Source organism: Pimephales promelas, chromosome 24 (assembly GCF_988280905.1).
Source record: "Pimephales promelas chromosome 24, fPimPro1.hap1.1, whole genome shotgun sequence".
NCBI classification, from domain to species: Eukaryota; Metazoa; Chordata; class Actinopteri; order Cypriniformes; family Leuciscidae; genus Pimephales; species Pimephales promelas.
In genome coordinates this window covers 25,920,349-25,938,913 of record NC_142792.1, presented here as the reverse complement: position 1 = coordinate 25,938,913, position 18,565 = coordinate 25,920,349, and the positions used below count along the sequence as shown (strand labels likewise).

The window sequence follows — 18,565 nt, the reverse complement described above, 5'->3', positions numbered from 1 at the left end:
AGTAAAACAAAGCATTAAGAAACTCCTGTCACAACAACAATTAAATGGCACATTCTGAAAAGCATTTGCAGTGATCACTTCTACATTAAAGTACACAGTGCGATTTTTTGCTGTTTTTTTACGGGCTCTCAGATGATTTTTTTTCACTCGGGAGAAATTGCGTGGAATCTGTTGTGATCATGTTGCGGCTCGTGTCGTGTGCTAGGAAGATACGAGTCGAGCAGAGAACCTCTCGACCTCCTGTGATATAGTGCTGCTCCAAAACAGCAGATTAATTATTAGATTAATTAATGTTTCTTTCCCTCCTCGACCCCCTTATCCAGCTTAACATAGTGTCACAGAACTCTATTTGATCTGTCCTGGGTAGAAACAGAACTGACTATAATGTAGGCTATGCCATTACTGATTTTGAAGGCTAAAGTCCCGCTGATCTCAGATTTCCTTCAAAAAATCTTGGTGAGAGCATGGGTTAGCTGTAAACATTGTTATGTCAAACGGACATTCTCAGCCCCAAACCAAATTAAAACTTGTGGCAGAAATAAGACTGGACAGACTTGACTTTCAGCATTAGCCTTGATGGAGATAAAAAAAGGGAAACTACCCTGAAAATAACCTGTACAACAAAGTAATTGAAGTATTCTTGAGGAAAGAAATTAAGATGGATTTTGTGTAAAAATAGTCAGTAGTTTTGGTGTGTATGCTTTTTTTGTGTCCTTGCTGAATGTCCTTTTCTTCTTCATTAGGGCCCAAGCCCTGAAAGGGCGAAGGCCCTATTGTTTTCCTTAGGATTATTATTATTATTATTATTATTATTATTTATACGACTATTCGGGCACTTTTGGGGCCCTTAACATGCTCAAAAACTCTTGAAACTTAGCACACGGGTCAGAACCCGCGGCCATCAGGGCCGGGCTGAAGCTGGTACCCGGGCGTGGCAGGGGGACTAGACAGCGCCCCCTGGAACGGGGTCCGAAAACTTGGTCCATAACTCAAACACGCTTGTATGTAATAATATGAAACTCGGTACACATGTTGATCTCATCGTTCATATATACCTCATACTATTACTTTTTACCCCAGCCCAACAGGAAGTCGGTTATTTAGGGTTGTTCATAAAACACTCGCAATGGAATTTGAAGTACTACTCCTAGAGACTTCAAACACACGGCACGAAACTCGGTCAGCATGAAGTCAAGGCATTGAGGATGAAAGTTTGCGAGGGGATTTTTGATATCTCGAACGGTTTGGCCATGGCGAGGAAACGAAATTATGGCGAGAAACGTGAAACAGGAAGTGTGTTATAACTTCAGCATACATTAACTGATCTTGATGAAACTTCAGCAGTGTGTTCGCTGTAAGAGGACGATCACATGGATGTGACTATTGTGAGTCAAAGTTATAGCGCCACCAACTGGTAGCAGGAAGTGTGTCACTTTCAAAATGCTTTGAACTCACCCTTTTATTTTTACCCGATGTGCTTCAAACTTAATCTGTATAATGTAAATACATAGCAGATGAAGACCTGTGAATGGATTCTTGATATCTTTGATACTGTTGCCGAGGCAACGCATCAAACTTTAAAATTCTTTTTTTTTATGATTTTGAGACTCTTAGCGGCTTTTGGGGCCCTTAACGGGTTTGAAAACTCTTGAAACTTTGCACACAGGTCAGATCCCACAGCCATCAGAGCCGGGCTGAAGATGGTACCTGGGTGTGGCAGGGGGGCTAGACAGCGCCCCCTGGAACGGGGTCCGAACACTTGGTCCATAAATCAAACACGCTTGCATGTAATAATATGAAACTCGGTACACATGTTGATCTCATCGTTTCATCTATACCTCACGCTCTTACTTTTTACCCCAGCCAAACAGGAAGTCGGCTATTGAGGTTTGTTTGTAAAACGCTCGCAATGGAATGTGCAATACTCCTCCTAGAGAATTCAAACACACGGCACGAAACTCGGTCAGCATGAAGTCAAGGCATTGAGGATGAAAGTTTGCGAGGGGATTTTTAATATCTCGAACGGTTTGGCCGTGGCAAGGAAACAAAATTATGGCGAGAAACGTGAAACAGGTAGTGTGTTATAACTTCAGCATACATTAACTGATCTTGATGAAACTTCAGCAGTGTGTTCACTGTAAGAGGCTGATTACATGGATGTGACTATTGTGAGTCAAATTTATAGCGCCACCAACTGGCAGCAGGAAGTGTGTTACTTTCAAAATGCTTTGATATCACCCTCTTATTTTTAACCGATTTGCTTCAAACTTCATCTGTATAATGTAAAAATACAGCAGATGTAGACCTGTGAATGGATTCTTGATATCTTTGATACTGTTGCTGTGGCAACAAATCAAACTTTAACATTCTTTTTTGATACTTTTGGGACTCTTAGCATGCTTGAAATTGCTTGAAACAGATAGATACAGATAGCTCGACAGATACATCACATTTATTAGCCAGTAGGCATGTGCAACTTTGGCAAAAGATTAAAGTAATGTCAAAAAAGTAAACAGTAAACACTAAAAGCCTCATATCTTCTAAAAATGTAATTATACATCATTTGTTTCTAAATTAAATTATACAAATATTATAATTAAACCAGTTTTTCCCTTTTTTCATTTAAGAATTATGTTTACGTTCAAAAACAGCCATAATGGTTGTAAACTTCAGAAGAAGAAAAAATAATCTGAGTCATACGTAGTGCTATACTGCCCTCTTGTGTTCAATATCAGTTAGGCCTATTGTGTATATTCCCACCGGTTAATCAACGTGTGACTCCGCTGGGACTCGGGAACTTTTAAATCGCTTACTTAAAACCGAAAGTCAAAATACAGATATCCGCACAAGACATTAATGTTGTGGAGTAGAGCAAGCATTTTAAATAAATTCCTATTAAGTAGGATTGAACTAAACAGAATGAACGTTCACTCTGTTCTGCTGGTTACTCGCTGTTGGCGCGCACAGTTATGAATGCTTGTGCAGCCATGAGTTTTAGTTTAATTTTAAAATTAGCGCAATTTCGGGATTTGTATTATTTGAATTTATTTTTAAAAAACACAATGTTGAGTTTTATTGTAACACTGTTTAATCGCGCCCACGGTTATATTTTGTATATTATATATAATTATAATGTATTTCTGTATAAAATAATACTACAATAAAAAACACATTTGTGACCGACCTGATCCAGCAAAATTAGTCACAGTGACCCAAATTTAAAAATTGAGATTTTGATATTAATGGAAAGAGGACACTGTAAGCTTTCAAATGATACCTTGGTCATACCTTGAATGGTTGTAAAGATATACAGATTTGAATTCTGGTCGTCTGCCCTTTTTTTTCCAATTGAAAACCTAAGAAAATCGCTTTTAAAGTTTTTATGCCCTTTTTTTTTTTTTTTTTTTTTTTGATATCTTTCAAAATCCATAGCATTTTAAGGGATAAACTATTTATTTTATATAGCTTAATTTGACCAAATGGATTAACATATATAAATGCAATTTAACGAGGCTGAAACTCAACTTATTTTTAATTTTTTTGAAATAAATAATTAAAAAGTCACTTTTACAAAAATGTTCTAAAATCAGAAAGATTGAGGAGGAGTCAGAGAGAAATTCAGTTTTCATACGGATTAGCCCACATAAGCAGAGAGCAGTCTGTTTTCTTTCATTTTGAATGGTTGTGTTTAAAAGTAGGCTAGACATTTCAATATATATGTCTGTGAGGATACCTTATACGCTGACTTTCGGTTCATGAGACAAGCTTCAGTTCACGTGCCGCGCGTCTCCGCGTGATTAGGCCTAGCCTATTGTCTTGAATTTTTTTTCCTTATTATTAAATCCTAGTAATTGGTTGATGAAACATTGATTTAAATTAAGATAATTATTTTAAAACGAAATTTACTTTAAAGAAAGGCTTTGTGCTTGCATGTTTAAGCTATGTGAAAGTTTTAGTGCTGCTTCCAGAGAACGGTCACGTTCGGATTGTTTTTCCTCATAAATGCGAACACGGAAAATAAAATAAAGATTTTATGTTCTGGAGAGAGTCAACCCTTCTTCATCCGGTGAGTATTACTTTTGGTTTGTGCAGGTGGTTCACATAGGCCAATTTATTAAAATATTTAATTATCTGGGAATTGGATCTCCTCCATAATGCTGAAATTGCCCAATTTTAAAAAAATTAGTAATAATTTAAGTTTTGTGGTGTAAGTCTACGTATTTTATAATGTTAACTTCAAATAATACTAATAGTAATTTAAAGATGTTGTAGCTAGCATTGGGTCTGGACGTGAAGGATAACTTCGGGAGTTGAAGTGTCGGTGTCGTGATTCTGTCTTCTCACACCGCGACACAGGTTCGTGGATCTGAGTGTCGCGATCGTTGCAGCCTTACATACGCTATATTCTTCTTGCAGATAAATATACTCACGCAGTTTAGGTTAGAAGCATCCAGTGAGTTCAACGTTTCAGGGGATACCCGGGAAATGCTCAGAGGTGACGAGGGGAGTTGAGAAGAGCAATGTTTATTTCAGCGAATTTAAAGCTTTGACAACTTTAATCGTTATTTAAATACCTTTACTCAATTATCTCGACTATGAAACCCTGTGAGATTATTTTTGAATGTCTGTTCTTTGAAATTAGCAAAAAATATATATATATATTTTTTTTTTATTTCATGGTTTTTCCACATAATCGGCCCATATCTTAAAATGGAAGGTTGCAACTTCCGACTCATTTCGCCAGAGCGGGTCACATTTGATTTTTATTTTTTAAACAATGTAATGTGTAACCTAAAAATAAACAGATTATTTGATAAATAGTATATTTAAATCTGCATATTGTAGCCTAATATCTGCAGGGCAGCCTAGTCTTAATAAATGTATGCTTCATTTTTCATTAGTAAATTTGATCAATAAATTCAATAATTTAGAATAATAAGACACTATAGGGCTGTTACCCTAGGTAAGGCTGATCAAATTAAATCGGTTACACAATAATGTTACGAGATTGGTTCAACAGGAGTCAATTAAAAATCGCTGTAAAAAACGATACTTTTAAACATAACCCTAAATCACCATAAGGTGTCGCCAGATGACCGTCTTAATGAACGAGTCATGGATTCAAAATGCTGAATCATTCAGTAATGAGAAAACACATTGCTTTGAGATGCGCGATGGGTCGCTGTGATCTTTGTTTAACTATTTTCTCTGCTGAAACAGAAAAAAGTCAATATTGCATCTAAAAAGTCAATATTGCATCTAAAATGGAAGTGACTTGACTTGTGTGTGTGACTATGTTTGTTGTAGTGATAAGAGTTGCACCCTTGTTAAAGTTTAAGGCCTTGTGTTTTTGGATATATATCTTTCTTTCTTTTTTTTCTTTTTTTACAAAATATGCATATAACCCATATATTTTAGATTTATTATTTGCTTTAAATTAAATTAAGATTGTATTTTTGGTAATTGAACCTGAATGAATTTAAAAATGAATGTGCTATATTTCAGATCATATATTTGTTTTTCTTAAAATTTGAACTAACTTTATTCTCAGCTGAATTATAAATATTTTATTTCTGTATGAATTAAAAACACATTTGATTTTTCTTTTTTAATCAATGTAGAATGTGTAACTGAAATATAAACAGATTAGGGCTCTGTTCGAGGACAAGTAACTAAAACCAATGCGACATGATGAATGTTTGTTTCCCAAACCATCTCAGAGTAACAGCTTACTTTTCTTTCTTACTATATTCTTTCTTACTATAAACTGTGCTGTAGAGCTTGCATCAGTCAAAGCAGGGTTACATTTTGCATGTCCTGCACAATAAACCTAAAGGCACCAGGGTGGCGGTGCCACCGGCTTCATATATATATATGTATATATACAGTATATATATATATATATATAGCTGTGATCCGCGATGAAGGGCCAAAGCCAGTGGCATGGCCACCCTGGTGCTTTTAGGTAACTAAGGAACCGGGGTTGCGGTGCCACCGGCTTGGGCCCTTCATCGCTGCTCGCAGCTATATTTTGTCTTGTAAATTTATGATTGAAATGTTTTTTTTTTGTGTTTTTTTTACATTCACACTTGCCTCTGAAGAACGACAGAAAAGGGAGGTTCTGTTTCTGAACTTTTTCATTGGAACGCAAGAACAACTGTACACGAACGCACAAACCTAACTCACTTGCTCATTTCTCTTCACCCGGCCTTTTCCGAATTCATCTCATTCATAAAACAGCAAATTCACAACAATTATAAAGAGTCTGTGTGCTACACTTTTACAAATTATTAATTCAGGTAGGACACCACTGAAGGCCTAGGTGTGAAATGAACCGCTACTGGTATATTTTTTATTTATACTCAACCAATTATATACATTATTATTTAATCGGAGCAGTAGTTATTTGGGGGCAGAGTGTGATGCAAATTATGTGTCATTAATAGCATTTTAGTTTGCTTCTTCCCGTGCTACAGCCAAGGGTTTCACCATAATTTTTTTAAATGAATCTGTTTTTTATGCGCTAAAATATTCTTTATTAGCTATTGTTTGTTTAAATCTCCTATTTAGAAACTAAATGTGAAGACAAACCTCAGTATTTTCAGTTGACAATTTGAACTCTTCAGTCCAACAGAGAGCAGCTTCAGTCCTGAATCCTGCAGGCAATTGTCACTGAGGTCCAGCTCTTTCAGAGCTGGCTGTAGAGCTGAAGACAAACTTTCACAGCACTCACCAGTCAATCTACAACCTGCCAATCTGAAGAAAACAAATTTATCAGTAATTAAAACATGTGAGTACACCTAATAATTTGGCAATTACAAAATGTTATACTAAATCTGTATTTACAAATATCAGCTTTTTGGATTGGATATTCATAGTTAGATTGATAGTTAGATATTAGATTGGATATTTATTATATAAATGTTTTTGTTAAGATAAAGATTATAGATAACCAACAGATGTAAAGTCATTTATTGTACAGTAATTTAAAATAGAAATAAATAACTTTTTAAACCTTCACATAAAGATGGATAAAGGGGGGAGGGGGGATGAGCCACACCTGCCTCAAAATATATAGCACTTTAGAGTTCAGTCGTGTTTAATTAGGGTTGGAGCTACACTCTGCAAGACAGTGGCTCTCCAGGAATAAGTGATGGGAAGAACAATATTTTAAAAACATTACAACTAAGTAAAGAAAAGGGTAGGTTAGTTCTCCCCTGCCTGGGACAAACGAAAACATGTGGCTTGGAAGATGCATTTAGAATATTAAAATGAATATTAGAGTCCCTTTGGTTCAGATTTTGTAGATGGTAGATTCCGAATTTGGGTTAAGTAAGGAATATCTAGTTAGTACACTTTCTTTAGTAAAGGTACAATTCAAAGAATCATTAAAAGGCTTAATCAAAATTATTTTTATAGACACCTTCAAGATTGTAATATCAGACCAGTATTAGAAATCATGGAGACAGTAATATTAAAGGTGTTCTTGGTAGTAAGCAAGGCTCAATAATGTAATAAGATTATTTCAAATTGTATAATAGATTTCTGCAAACATTGCCAATATAAATACTTTATATTTTAAAGACAAATGGATGGTGGAGGGAAAAATTTATATCTCAGATGATGATTGGGGGAAAATCTACAAGCTCAGCCACATGGAGAAAATTATGTTGGAAGAATGTTATTAGGTTTTTATCACACTAATACTGTACAGATAAAAGGGGAAGGGTGCTAACTGTTGGAGATTATGTGGTGAAAGGGAAGCTAATCACTATCATATTTTTTGGGTCAGAAAATTAAACCAGTTTTGGCAAAGGATCAAAGGGAATTTAGAAACTGTTTTCGACGTAATCATCACCATTATCTTCTTCCGCTTATCCAGAGCCAGATGGTGGGGGCAGCAGTCTAAGCAGAGACACCAAAACTTCCCTCTGCCTAGACACTTCCTCCAGCACTTACAGAGGAATACAGAGGCGTTCCCAGGCCAGCCGGGACACATACTTCCTCCAGCATGTCCTAGGTCTTCCTTCCTTCCATATAAATTTTTTATCTTACAGTCATATACATTTTTTTATCTTACAGTTACTGTAAAATTTGGCCTCTAGTTCATAAACACCAGAGGAGAAATGGCCCCTGACTGAGCCTGGGTTCTCCCAAGGTTTTTTTTCTCCGTTGGGTCTTCTGATGGAGTTTTAGGACACCATCAGGTCACTTGATGGAGTTTTTCGGTTCCTTGCCACTGTTGCCTTTGGCTTGCTCAGTTGGGGATATTCAAATTAAATGACCCATCATACCATTGATCAGCTCTAGGTCAAGGTCAAGGTCAAGTTTATTTATAAAGCACGTTTACAAACAGTCACTACTGCCCCAAAGTGCTGTACAGATACAGAAAAGACTGTTTCTGCTGTACAGAAACATAAACAACATACAATAAAGCATAATTAAGTAACCAAAAATATGACACAGCTCAGCTTGTATTAAAAGCAAGTGCAAAAAGATGTGTTTTTAAAAGCGATTTAAAACTCTCCGTAGAGGTAGCTGCTCTAATATTGAGAGGAAGAGCGTTCCAGAGCTTAGGGCCTGCTACAGAAAAAGCTCTGTCCCCTCTAGTTTTCAGTCTGGACCGTGGACAGTCTAAAAGTAGCTGGTCAGTGGACCTAAGTGCTCTAACTGGAGCGTGCAAAGTCAACATGTCAGATAAATATGACTGAGCCAACCCATTTAAAGATTTAAAAACAAACAATAAGATCTTAAAATGGATTCTAAAAATGACAGGCAGCCAGTGGAGAGATGACAATACCGGGGTGATGTGGTCTCTGCGCCTTTTCCCTGTCAACATGCGTGCAGCCGCATTTTGAACTAGTTGTAATCGGCGAACCGAAGACTGATCAAGGCCATAGTACAGCGAATTTCAATAGTCTAGGCGATTTGTGATCAGGGCATGCACAACCATCCTTTTTCCAGTTGGCTGTGGGGCAGGTAGGGCTTGACCTTCCCCAGCAGTCTAAGCTGAAAGAAGCTTGTTTTAACCACAGAGCTAATTTGTTTATCAAGTTTAAAAGAACTGTCAATAAAAACACCAAGACTTTTTACTAACGGACAGCAGTTTGGGAGTATTTGTTCAAGACTCCTGTTAAAACCAGAGACATCGGGCTCCCCAAAAATTACAACTTCAGTTTTTTTGTCATTTAAGTTTAAAAAATTCAATGACATCCAGTCTTTTACTTCATGTAAACATTTTTTCAGTGCTTTAACCGAGTTTGTTTTGATATTCAAAGGTAGATATATTTGGATGTCATCTGCGAAGCAATGAAAAGAAATGTTGTATTTCTGGAAGATTGATCCCAGGGGCAGCATATATAGTGAGAACAAGACTGGGCCTAAAATTGAGCCTTGAGGCACCCCACTGTCAATTGGGGCTTTGTCTGAATAAAAAGGACCAAGGTTTACAAAAAAAAGACCTGTCTGTCAGATATGATTGAAACCACTTCAGAGCAGTGCCTTTAATGCCTCCACAGGACTCTAGTCTGGATAATAAAATATTATGGTTGACCGTATCAAATGCTGCAGTTAAATCTAAAAGCACTAGCATCGCAGATCTACTAGAATTAGAAATTAAAAGAAGATCGTTAAAAACTTTTAAAAGGGCAGTTTCTGTACTGTGACCAGATCTAAAACCAGACTGAAATTTTTCAAAAATGTTATTGGAATTTAGATGCAATTGAAGTTGAGCATATACCACTTTTTCTAGAACTTTAGATAAAAATGGAAGCTTAGAAACTGGCCTGTAGTTGGACAAAACAGAGGAGTCCAAATTATGCTTTTTCGGGAGGGGCTGTACGATGGCCTTTTTAAAAGCACCCGGAACACACCCAGCTGAAAGTGACATGTTTATCAAAATTAAAATACAAGGCCCAACAGTGTCAATAACATCTTTAAAAAGCTTGGCTGGAAGGCTGTCTGATGAACAGACCGAAGGTCTTAAGCTTTGGACCGTCTTTGACAACTCAGAGAAAGATATTGGCATAAAGTCTTCAAAAACAACTGAACATGAAGGTAAAATACTGGGATCTGGCGCCACACCAAGGGTTAAGACCCGGGTACTGGCCACTTTATCCATGAAAAATTTATGAAATCTGTCACACAGAAGGGCACTAGGAATGATGCCAGTATGTTCAGGGGGATTGATTATCCTATTTAAAACATTAAAAAGAACATGAGGTTTGTGACAGTTGTTTTGTACAAGGTTTGATATATACTGAGTCTTTACAGCCTTAGCAGCATCTTGGTAGTTAGACAAACAGTCCCTTAAAATCCCCAGAGACACATGAAGTTTGTCTTTTTTCCATTTTCTCTCAGCACGGCGACATTCCCTTCTGAGAGCACGAGTAGTGTCATTGTGCCATGGCTCTCCATTAGAATTTGAGCGCCTGGGCATAAACGGTGCTATTGAGTCAAGGATTTCTGTGCACGTTGAGTCAAATAGAGTAACCAGATCATCAATGTCCAAATTTAAAAAAGAGGCACCCATGGATAATAAAGGAGAGTTGTTGAACGCTGCAGCAAAAAGGGAAGCTGTAGATGGATTTATAGCGCGCCGCTGACGCATGGGGACACACGCTTTACTTTGAGGGCGTGGCAAGGAAACAGAAAACAGGACAGGCATATGGTCAGAAATACCTGCATCAGAAATAACCTTTATGGACAGATTTAGGCCATGGGACAAGACCAGGTCTAAAATATGTCCCTTGTTATGGGTCGGGCAGTTCACAGACTGACTAAGGTTAAACGAATATAAGATGTTTAAAAAGTCCTTGACTAAAGGCTTAGAAATACAGCACACATGATTATTAAAATCACCAACAATTAAAAAATGATCGTAGTATATATCGTAGTACGATCGTAGATCTTAAGAACAATGTCTGCCACGAACTCCGAAAAATCCTTTATAAAATCCTTGTTGAATTTAGGAGGGCGGTAAATGACCGCACATAATACTGTTAAGTTGAGGTTAAGTTCGAAGAGTTGCAGCTCAAAGCTCTTGTATTGTTCACAAGGGATTTTCTTAAAGTTTAGACTGGTTTTAAAAACTGTCGCTAGACCCCCTCCTTTTCCCGTAGTTCGTGGAGAGCTAAAGAAAGAACATGCCGGAGGAAGAAGCTCTGCGAAGGGGAAGCACTCACCCGGTTTAACCCACGTCTCTGAAAGAAGCATGCAGTCAAGCTCCCGGACCACAAAGAAGTAGTTTAACATAAAAGTCTTGTTATGCAAGGATCTAGCATTGATCAGTGCCAACTGAAGAATAGTATCCTCCGTGCACAAAGATTTGGCTCGACCCACTGACCGGAGATTCATTAGATCCACGCCGCGTTTGGCCGCTCGGGAATAGCGGGGAACGTACTCATCCACCGGTGCGTGCAGCTGGTCCACAGCGACGACAGCTCCAGGGTGGATCGAGAGAAGCCACCGCTTCCTGGAGTCCGGGGGAAAAAAGACACCCGGTAAGGAACAGCTGCGTTGAAACCCCAGAACATTCCTCTGTGTAGACCGCAGGTATGCTCTCATTCTAGCAACCACGCCACCTCGCTTTCCCCGTCTTCTGGGGCGTTTCCTCCGCGGAGCAGCAGGTGTGCGTTGCAGGTGCGCCGGCAGGCCTGGGAGTGGGAGAGGGGGGGGTATAGGCCTATTCGAGGACTGGTCTCCATGAATATTACTTTTTTGAAATATAACATGTTGATCACGAATACAGAGAAGTGTCTGGCGATCATACACTAACAGAGCTGAGACATTTTGATAACTTAAAATAATAGACAGAACAAACAGGGTTCCAAACAGGACAGAGAGACACTGCGCCGTGCACACTGCTGGCGCCATGTTCTTTCAGTTCTGCCAATCAAGCTCTACCAAACTTGATTGTCTTTTTTTCATGAATAAACAATGTTAAGTTGTCTTGATTGATACTGTGAAGCAGCTTTGATACAATCTGTATTGTGAAAAGCGTTATATAAATATATTTGACTTGACTTAACTTGACTTCAGGGTCTCCTCTCAGTTGGATGCACCCTGAACACCTCCACAGGAAGGCGTCAAGGATGCATCCGGAACATAGATAGATCATGATATGCTCGTTTAGTAATTAGAGCATGTGGTGGGTTTGAGAGGGTTTTAAAATGGTTTTCCTCTTATTTGAAGGAAAGTTCATTCTCTGTGAGGATCTGGGAATTCTCTTACTCTAATTCTTCAGGGGCTCAATTTTGGGGCCTATTTTGTTTAGTTTTGTTTGTTTGTCCTTGAGTAAACCCACTATTTCCTCATATGATTTGTCGCCTGGTTTCTGTGGCTGAGTTAAACTGCGCAGTAGATTAAACGTTTTCCCACCCATGACACTTAAAAATGTTCGCACAATTGTTTCATCTGTTATTTTGTTTGCCTGCACAAAGTAGTCAAAACGTTCGATGTAAGCACTCCACTGCTCTACTATTCACCCAAACCACTGATTATCGCAGAGAGATTTCGTTTCCATAAAAGGAATCAGCAAGATGGTGAATCCATCTCACAATTCGTGGCTGTGTTGAAACAATTGTCCGAGCATTGTGAGTTTGGCCATTCATTGAGTGACACAATACGTGATAGGCTTGTCTGTGGTCTTCGAAGTGAAGCTATACAAAAACGACTACTAACTGAAAGTAACTTAACTTTACAAAAGGCCATAGAGATAAGCACATCAATGGAAGAGGCACAACAACTAAGTGCATCCACCCATGTACACAAAGTGTATGCTGATTCAAAGAACAAGTCAAACTCAGATAAACCATGTTATCGCTGTGCAAAAGTGGGGCACCAGCCTGAAGATTGTTGGTGCAAGGACATGAACTGTCGAAATTGTGTCAAAAAAGGCCACATTGAACGTGCCTGCAAAAACAAAAAGACACAACCAAGCAAAAATGCTGGACCTAAAAAGAAAATTTACCAGAAATTTAAACAAAAGCATGTGAATCAAATGGAAAATGCCCGGCACACACAGAGTGATTCTGGATCTGAGGAAGAGGATGCCTTGTGTGTTTTATCTGTTTCAGGAGATGAACAGGGCTATCGGGTGACTCCTCTTCTGGATGGGAAACCAGTACGGATGCAGGTGGACACAGGAGCTGCGGTATCACTGGTGTCAGTGACAAGCTTTAAAGAAAAGCTGCCTCATCTCACACCTCAGCCATCAAATATTACATTGAAAACCTACACAGGTGAGAAAGTTCCTGTTAAAGGGGTAATCGAGGTGATAGTTGAGCTAAATATGCAAAAAAGGAAACTACCACTGTACATTATTGAAGGAAATCACCCAGCTTTGCTAGGAAGGACTTGGCTGGAGATGATTAAGCTGGATTGGCAAGAGGTCCATCTGGTCAGTAAAACAACAAAACTCCAAGAGATTCTAAAAAAGTAAAAAAGTTCAGTGACGAACTAGGAAGTATGAAGGACATTACAGTAAAACTGACCGTCAAACCAGACAGTCAACAGTCAGTCAAACCAGACAGTGTTTAAAGGCCAGACTGTTGGCTTACGCAATTAAACCCAAGGTTGAAGCGGAATTAGAGAGACTAGTAAAGGCTGGAGTTATGCGACCAGTACACACAAGCGAGTGGGCCACGCCAATTGTGCCGGTCATAAAAAAAGACGGGTCCCTTCGACTATGTGGAGATTTTAAGGTGACCGTGAATCCGGTTCTGATCCCAGAGCAGTATCCCCTACCTCGTATTGAGGACCTTTTTTCTGGTCTCGCTGGGGGCCAACGGTTTAGTAAAATTGACTTGCGCCAGGCATACTTGCAGATGCACGTGGACCCGAACTCACAAGAACTTCTTACCATTGTAACCCATAAGGGAATGTACCAATATCAGCGGCTTCTTTTTGGGATTACATCGGCGCCGGCACTGTTCCAAAGAGCTATGGACCAGATTCTCAGTGGGCTGATCGGGGTGCAGTGTTACCTTGATGATTTGCTTATCACCGGAAAGGATGAGACGGAGCATTTGAGTAACCTAGAAGCCACCTTGCAGAGACTGCAAAGTTTCGGGCTGAAAGTCAGGAAGGACAAATGTGAGTTTTTCTGTCCTTCCGTTGAGTATTTGGGCCATGTGATTGATAGTTCGGGACTTCATAAGGCACCCTCGAAAGTGAAGGCAATAGTGGAAGCGCCGGCTCCACAAAACGTCAGTCAGCTTCGGTCTTTTTTGGGGTTGTTGACTTATTATGCGAAATTTGTGCCAAATTTAACTAACAGGCTGAAACCGTTGCACGAGCTGTTGAACAAATCCAAAAAGTGGGAATGGACTAAACAATGTGAGGAATCTTTCAATAAGGTGAAAACAGCCTTAGCCAACTCTGAAGCTCTCACTCATTTCAACCCCACTCTGCCAGTGCTGCTGGCATGTGACGCATCGCCCTATGGCATCGGGGCTGTGGTGTCACACATCATGCCATTGGGTGAGGAAAAACCCATCGCTTTTGCTTCACGAACTTTGAGCAAAGCAGAATGTAACTATGCCCAAATTGAACGTGAGGCACTTGCTATTGTCTTTGGGGTGAAGAAATTTCATGAATTCTTGTTTGGCAGAAGATTTCTGAGAGAGACCTCTCACCTCCATCTTTGGCCCACATTCAGGTATTCCTTCACTTGCTGCTGCAAGAATGCAGCGTTGGGCCCTTCTTTTGTCTGTGCATCAGTATGATATCAAGTACAGAAGATCGGAACATCATGCTAATGCTGACGGGCTCTCCAGATTACCGTTGCCCACTACTCATCCAGAACCAATAAAGGCGGAAATGTTCTACTTCAAAGAGGTAGTTAATTCCCCTGTAACAGCAGCTCAGGTAAAAACGCACACACGTACTGACCCAGTGATGTCCAAGGTATTGGATCTTGTGCTCAGAGGGGAAGTGGGAGAAATGTCTTCTTTTCTAAGGCCTTATGTGATCAGGAGAAATGAGCTTACAGTTGAATCTGGATGTCTACTGTGGGGCTCAAGGGTCATTATTCCACCACCATTGAGACAACGAGTACTGGAGGAACTTCATTCTGGACACTGTGGAGTTGTTCAGATGAAGGAGATTGCCCGTAGCTACCTTTGGACTCGATAGACCACGGTTCACCAATCTCTGCCCCGGAGGGCCACCAGAGCCCAGCTCCGACCCCGACCAAAACACCCACCTGTGAGTTTCTATTGATCCTGATGACCTTGATTAGCTTGCTCAGGTGTGTTTGATCAGGACAGGAGCCAAACTCCGCAGGGACGGCGCCCCCCAGGATTGAGACCGGCGAACCCCACGATAGACTATAGATACAGCCCCGAAAGCCAGACACATACTGGTCTCGTTAGACCACACAAATATAGCCACGATGGCCAGACATGGACAGGTTTCAATAAACTACAGACACAGCCACAATAGGCCAGACATAGACAGGTGTCGATAGACCACATATACGGCCACGATAGGCCAGACATAGACAGGTCTCTTTAGACCACACATATATGGCCATGATGGCCAGACACAGACAGGTCTCGATGGACCACAGATGCAGCCACGATAGGCCAGACATAGACAGGTCTCTTTAGACCACATATATATAGCCATGATGGCCAGACACAGACAAGTCCCGATAGACCACAGATACAGCCATGATGGCCAGACATAGACAGGTCTCGTTAGACCACACATATATAGCCATGATGGCCAGACACAGACAGTTCACGATAGACCACAGATACAGCCACGATAGGCCAGACTTGCTATATATATATTAGAGGTGGGCATAGATTAATTTTTTTAATCTATCTAGATTAATTTTTAAATTAATCTAGATTAATCTAGATTAAAATGGCTCATTTGAATTCTACCAAAGGCGTGTGCTATACCCAAATAAATAACCTCGCAGGTAGTTTGTAATTAGGCCTAAATATGTTTTATAAAAGATTTAACACTGGAATTATTCATATTATTGTTCATATATAACACTAGAATGTTCATATTAGGTTTTCTTGTGTAATTCTAAACCCATTTGATCTACTTTTCTTCTATGTAACACGAAATGAATTATTTTGTAGTGTCCGGGAAGCTCTTTTTCTTACAATACAAATAAATAGAGAGGGATGAAATATCTAATGAATGCATACAATGCATAGCCTAATACAGATGCTTGAATGACAATTGCTGATGTTATTGGATTTTCAGGTGAGATTCTCAATTAATTCAGTTAACGGATGCTCTGAAATCACTTCATATGTTTTCTGTATCCGATCTTGAAAAGACCAGGTGTAAATGCCCTCCGAAACTCCGATCACTCAAACCACATCAGAGGTAGTCTGGGCCACATTCCAGACGAAACTGGACATGAGTAAATGCATCTGGTTGTTGAAACCACATATGTAAATGTTACTACTCCCAAAAATGCTTAAAAAAATAAACGTGTGAGAGCGTGTTATAGGCCATATGTCATGTTATTTTAGTCAGATATGACGGCACTACTGTGACACGCATCACCTCAGATGAGCAGCTGAGCGCCTATCAAGCCAACGTGCCACAATCTATCGCAAATCAAAGTGAAAGTAAGTCGCAGACACTTAACACTACCATCTTCATTAAAAGTAAAGAAACTAAATGATCTTACCAGGTTGCCGCTCTCTCTTATTGCTGTCTTTGCTGATTTTGAAATTAGCCGATGATCAAAATGCATGAAGTGGCCAGGTGTAAACAACCCCCTAGACGTGGCGCGGCGCGGCGCTTCTCGTTCGGTGTGCGACCCCTTTTACGGATGTGTATTTCCCTCATATTAAATATAAAATGCATCTCTGATATTTTCCTAATATCTGGATAAACAGACGTTTCAATATATTGGTTTTAAATTACCCTTACAGTGCAATTCGACTACATCTGCGCTAAAATATCAAAGTGAAAGTCATCATAGCATGCGTGGTATAGTCAGCTCCCAACTCAACTGTGAGAATAGATTAACGACGATATTTTTTTTATCGCCCGACAAGAGTCTCACGTTAACGCAGCACGTTAACGCCGATAACGGCCCACCCCTAATATATATATATATATATATATATGTGTGTGTATATTAGTGGCAAGCATTGACTTTTTTAACCGGGTATGCTGGGTGATGCATTATGTCAAAAATGCATCTATGCACGTTGGATGGGTTTAAAATAAGCGCATTTGATCTAGACAGAGGGTTCTGTTCTCAGTTGCTTAATCTTGTGACACATGGCAACACAGCTAAAAGTTTCCTATATTTGACCGTTTAATGAAAGTAGTTGATGCAATCACGAGCACCCGTAAAAGCTGTTGAGTCATGTGTAATGCGCGAAAGGGGGGTTTGCAAAATGTTCAGTATTTTTGTGATTTCACTAGGTGGCACTAATGTCACAGAAATGGCACGCTTCACCTTTAAAGGGATACTCCACTTTTTTTTGGAATTAAGCTTAGCTTAGCATACATCATTGAAGTGGACAAGACCATTAGCATTTCCCAAAAAAATGACCAAAGAGTTTCGATATTTTTTCTATTTAAAACATGACTCTTCTGTAGTTACCTCGTGCACTAAGACCAACGGAAAATGTAAAGTTGCGATTTTCTAGGCTAATATGGCTAGGAACTATACTCTCATTCCTGCGTAATAATCAAGACACTTTACTGCCGTATCATGAGTGCAGCAGGCGTAATGATATGACGCAGCGGCCGAAAAATAGTCTGCTCGGTAACTTCCAACATGACCAGGACTAAGTTTGTATAGTTATGTTGACGGAAGGTAGCCTAATTTCAGGCGCTGCGTCATGTCATTACACCTACTGCACTCATGGTACGACAGTGAAGTTTCTTGATTATTACGCAGGAATGAGAGTATAGTTCCTAGCCATATCAGCCTAGAAAATCACAACTACATTTTCCGTCGGTCTTAGTGCACGATGTAACTACAGAAGAGTCTGTCACAGTCCGTCGTCTGCACCAGTCTGTCTTGTCATCAGCACTACACTCCCCAGGATCCTCTTGTCTCCTCTCCTGAACTCACTCCCTCATTAGCCACCTCTTCCTCGTTTTGTTCATCTGTTTCACCTGTTTTCACCCCATTTAGCTTTATTCCTCTGTGTATTTAGTTCAGTTCAGTTCCATTCAGTCCTTGTTGGTCGATGTTCATGTTATGTGAATGTTTCTCTGTGGAATTGCTACCTGTTGGATGTTTCCCGGTGTTTTGCTCCTGTTCCCTGTTTCTTTGCCTGTATTTTTGGAATTAAATTCATCTTCGTGTTCATCTGGACTCTTCCTGTTCCTTCAGCCTGCACCCACAGCGTGACAGAGTCAAGTTTTAAATAGGAAAAATATCGAAACTCTTTGGTCATTTTTTTTTTTTTGAGAAATGCTAATGGTCTTGTCCACTTCAATAATGTATGCTAAGCTATGCTAAAAGTGGTACCGCCAGAACCGGAGATCGGCTGAATGGATTCAAAAACGGTAAAACTCAACAGTTTAACTCAGGGGGAGTTGTAAAATGAGCCTTTTTACAAAA

At 39.6% G+C, this 18,565-nt stretch overlaps 1 protein-coding gene across 1 annotated transcript in view; it reads right to left on the bottom strand.

Annotated features, from left to right (window-relative positions):
* The window catches only part of LOC120489813 (NACHT, LRR and PYD domains-containing protein 3), a 54,185-nt gene that overhangs the window by 5,558 nt on the left and 30,062 nt on the right, over window positions 1-18,565 (bottom strand). The window contains exon 8 of the mRNA XM_039686941.2: window positions 6,592-6,756. Coding sequence (XP_039542875.2) covers window positions 6,592-6,756 — 165 coding nt within the window. The remainder of the gene's footprint in view (window positions 1-6,591; window positions 6,757-18,565) is intronic.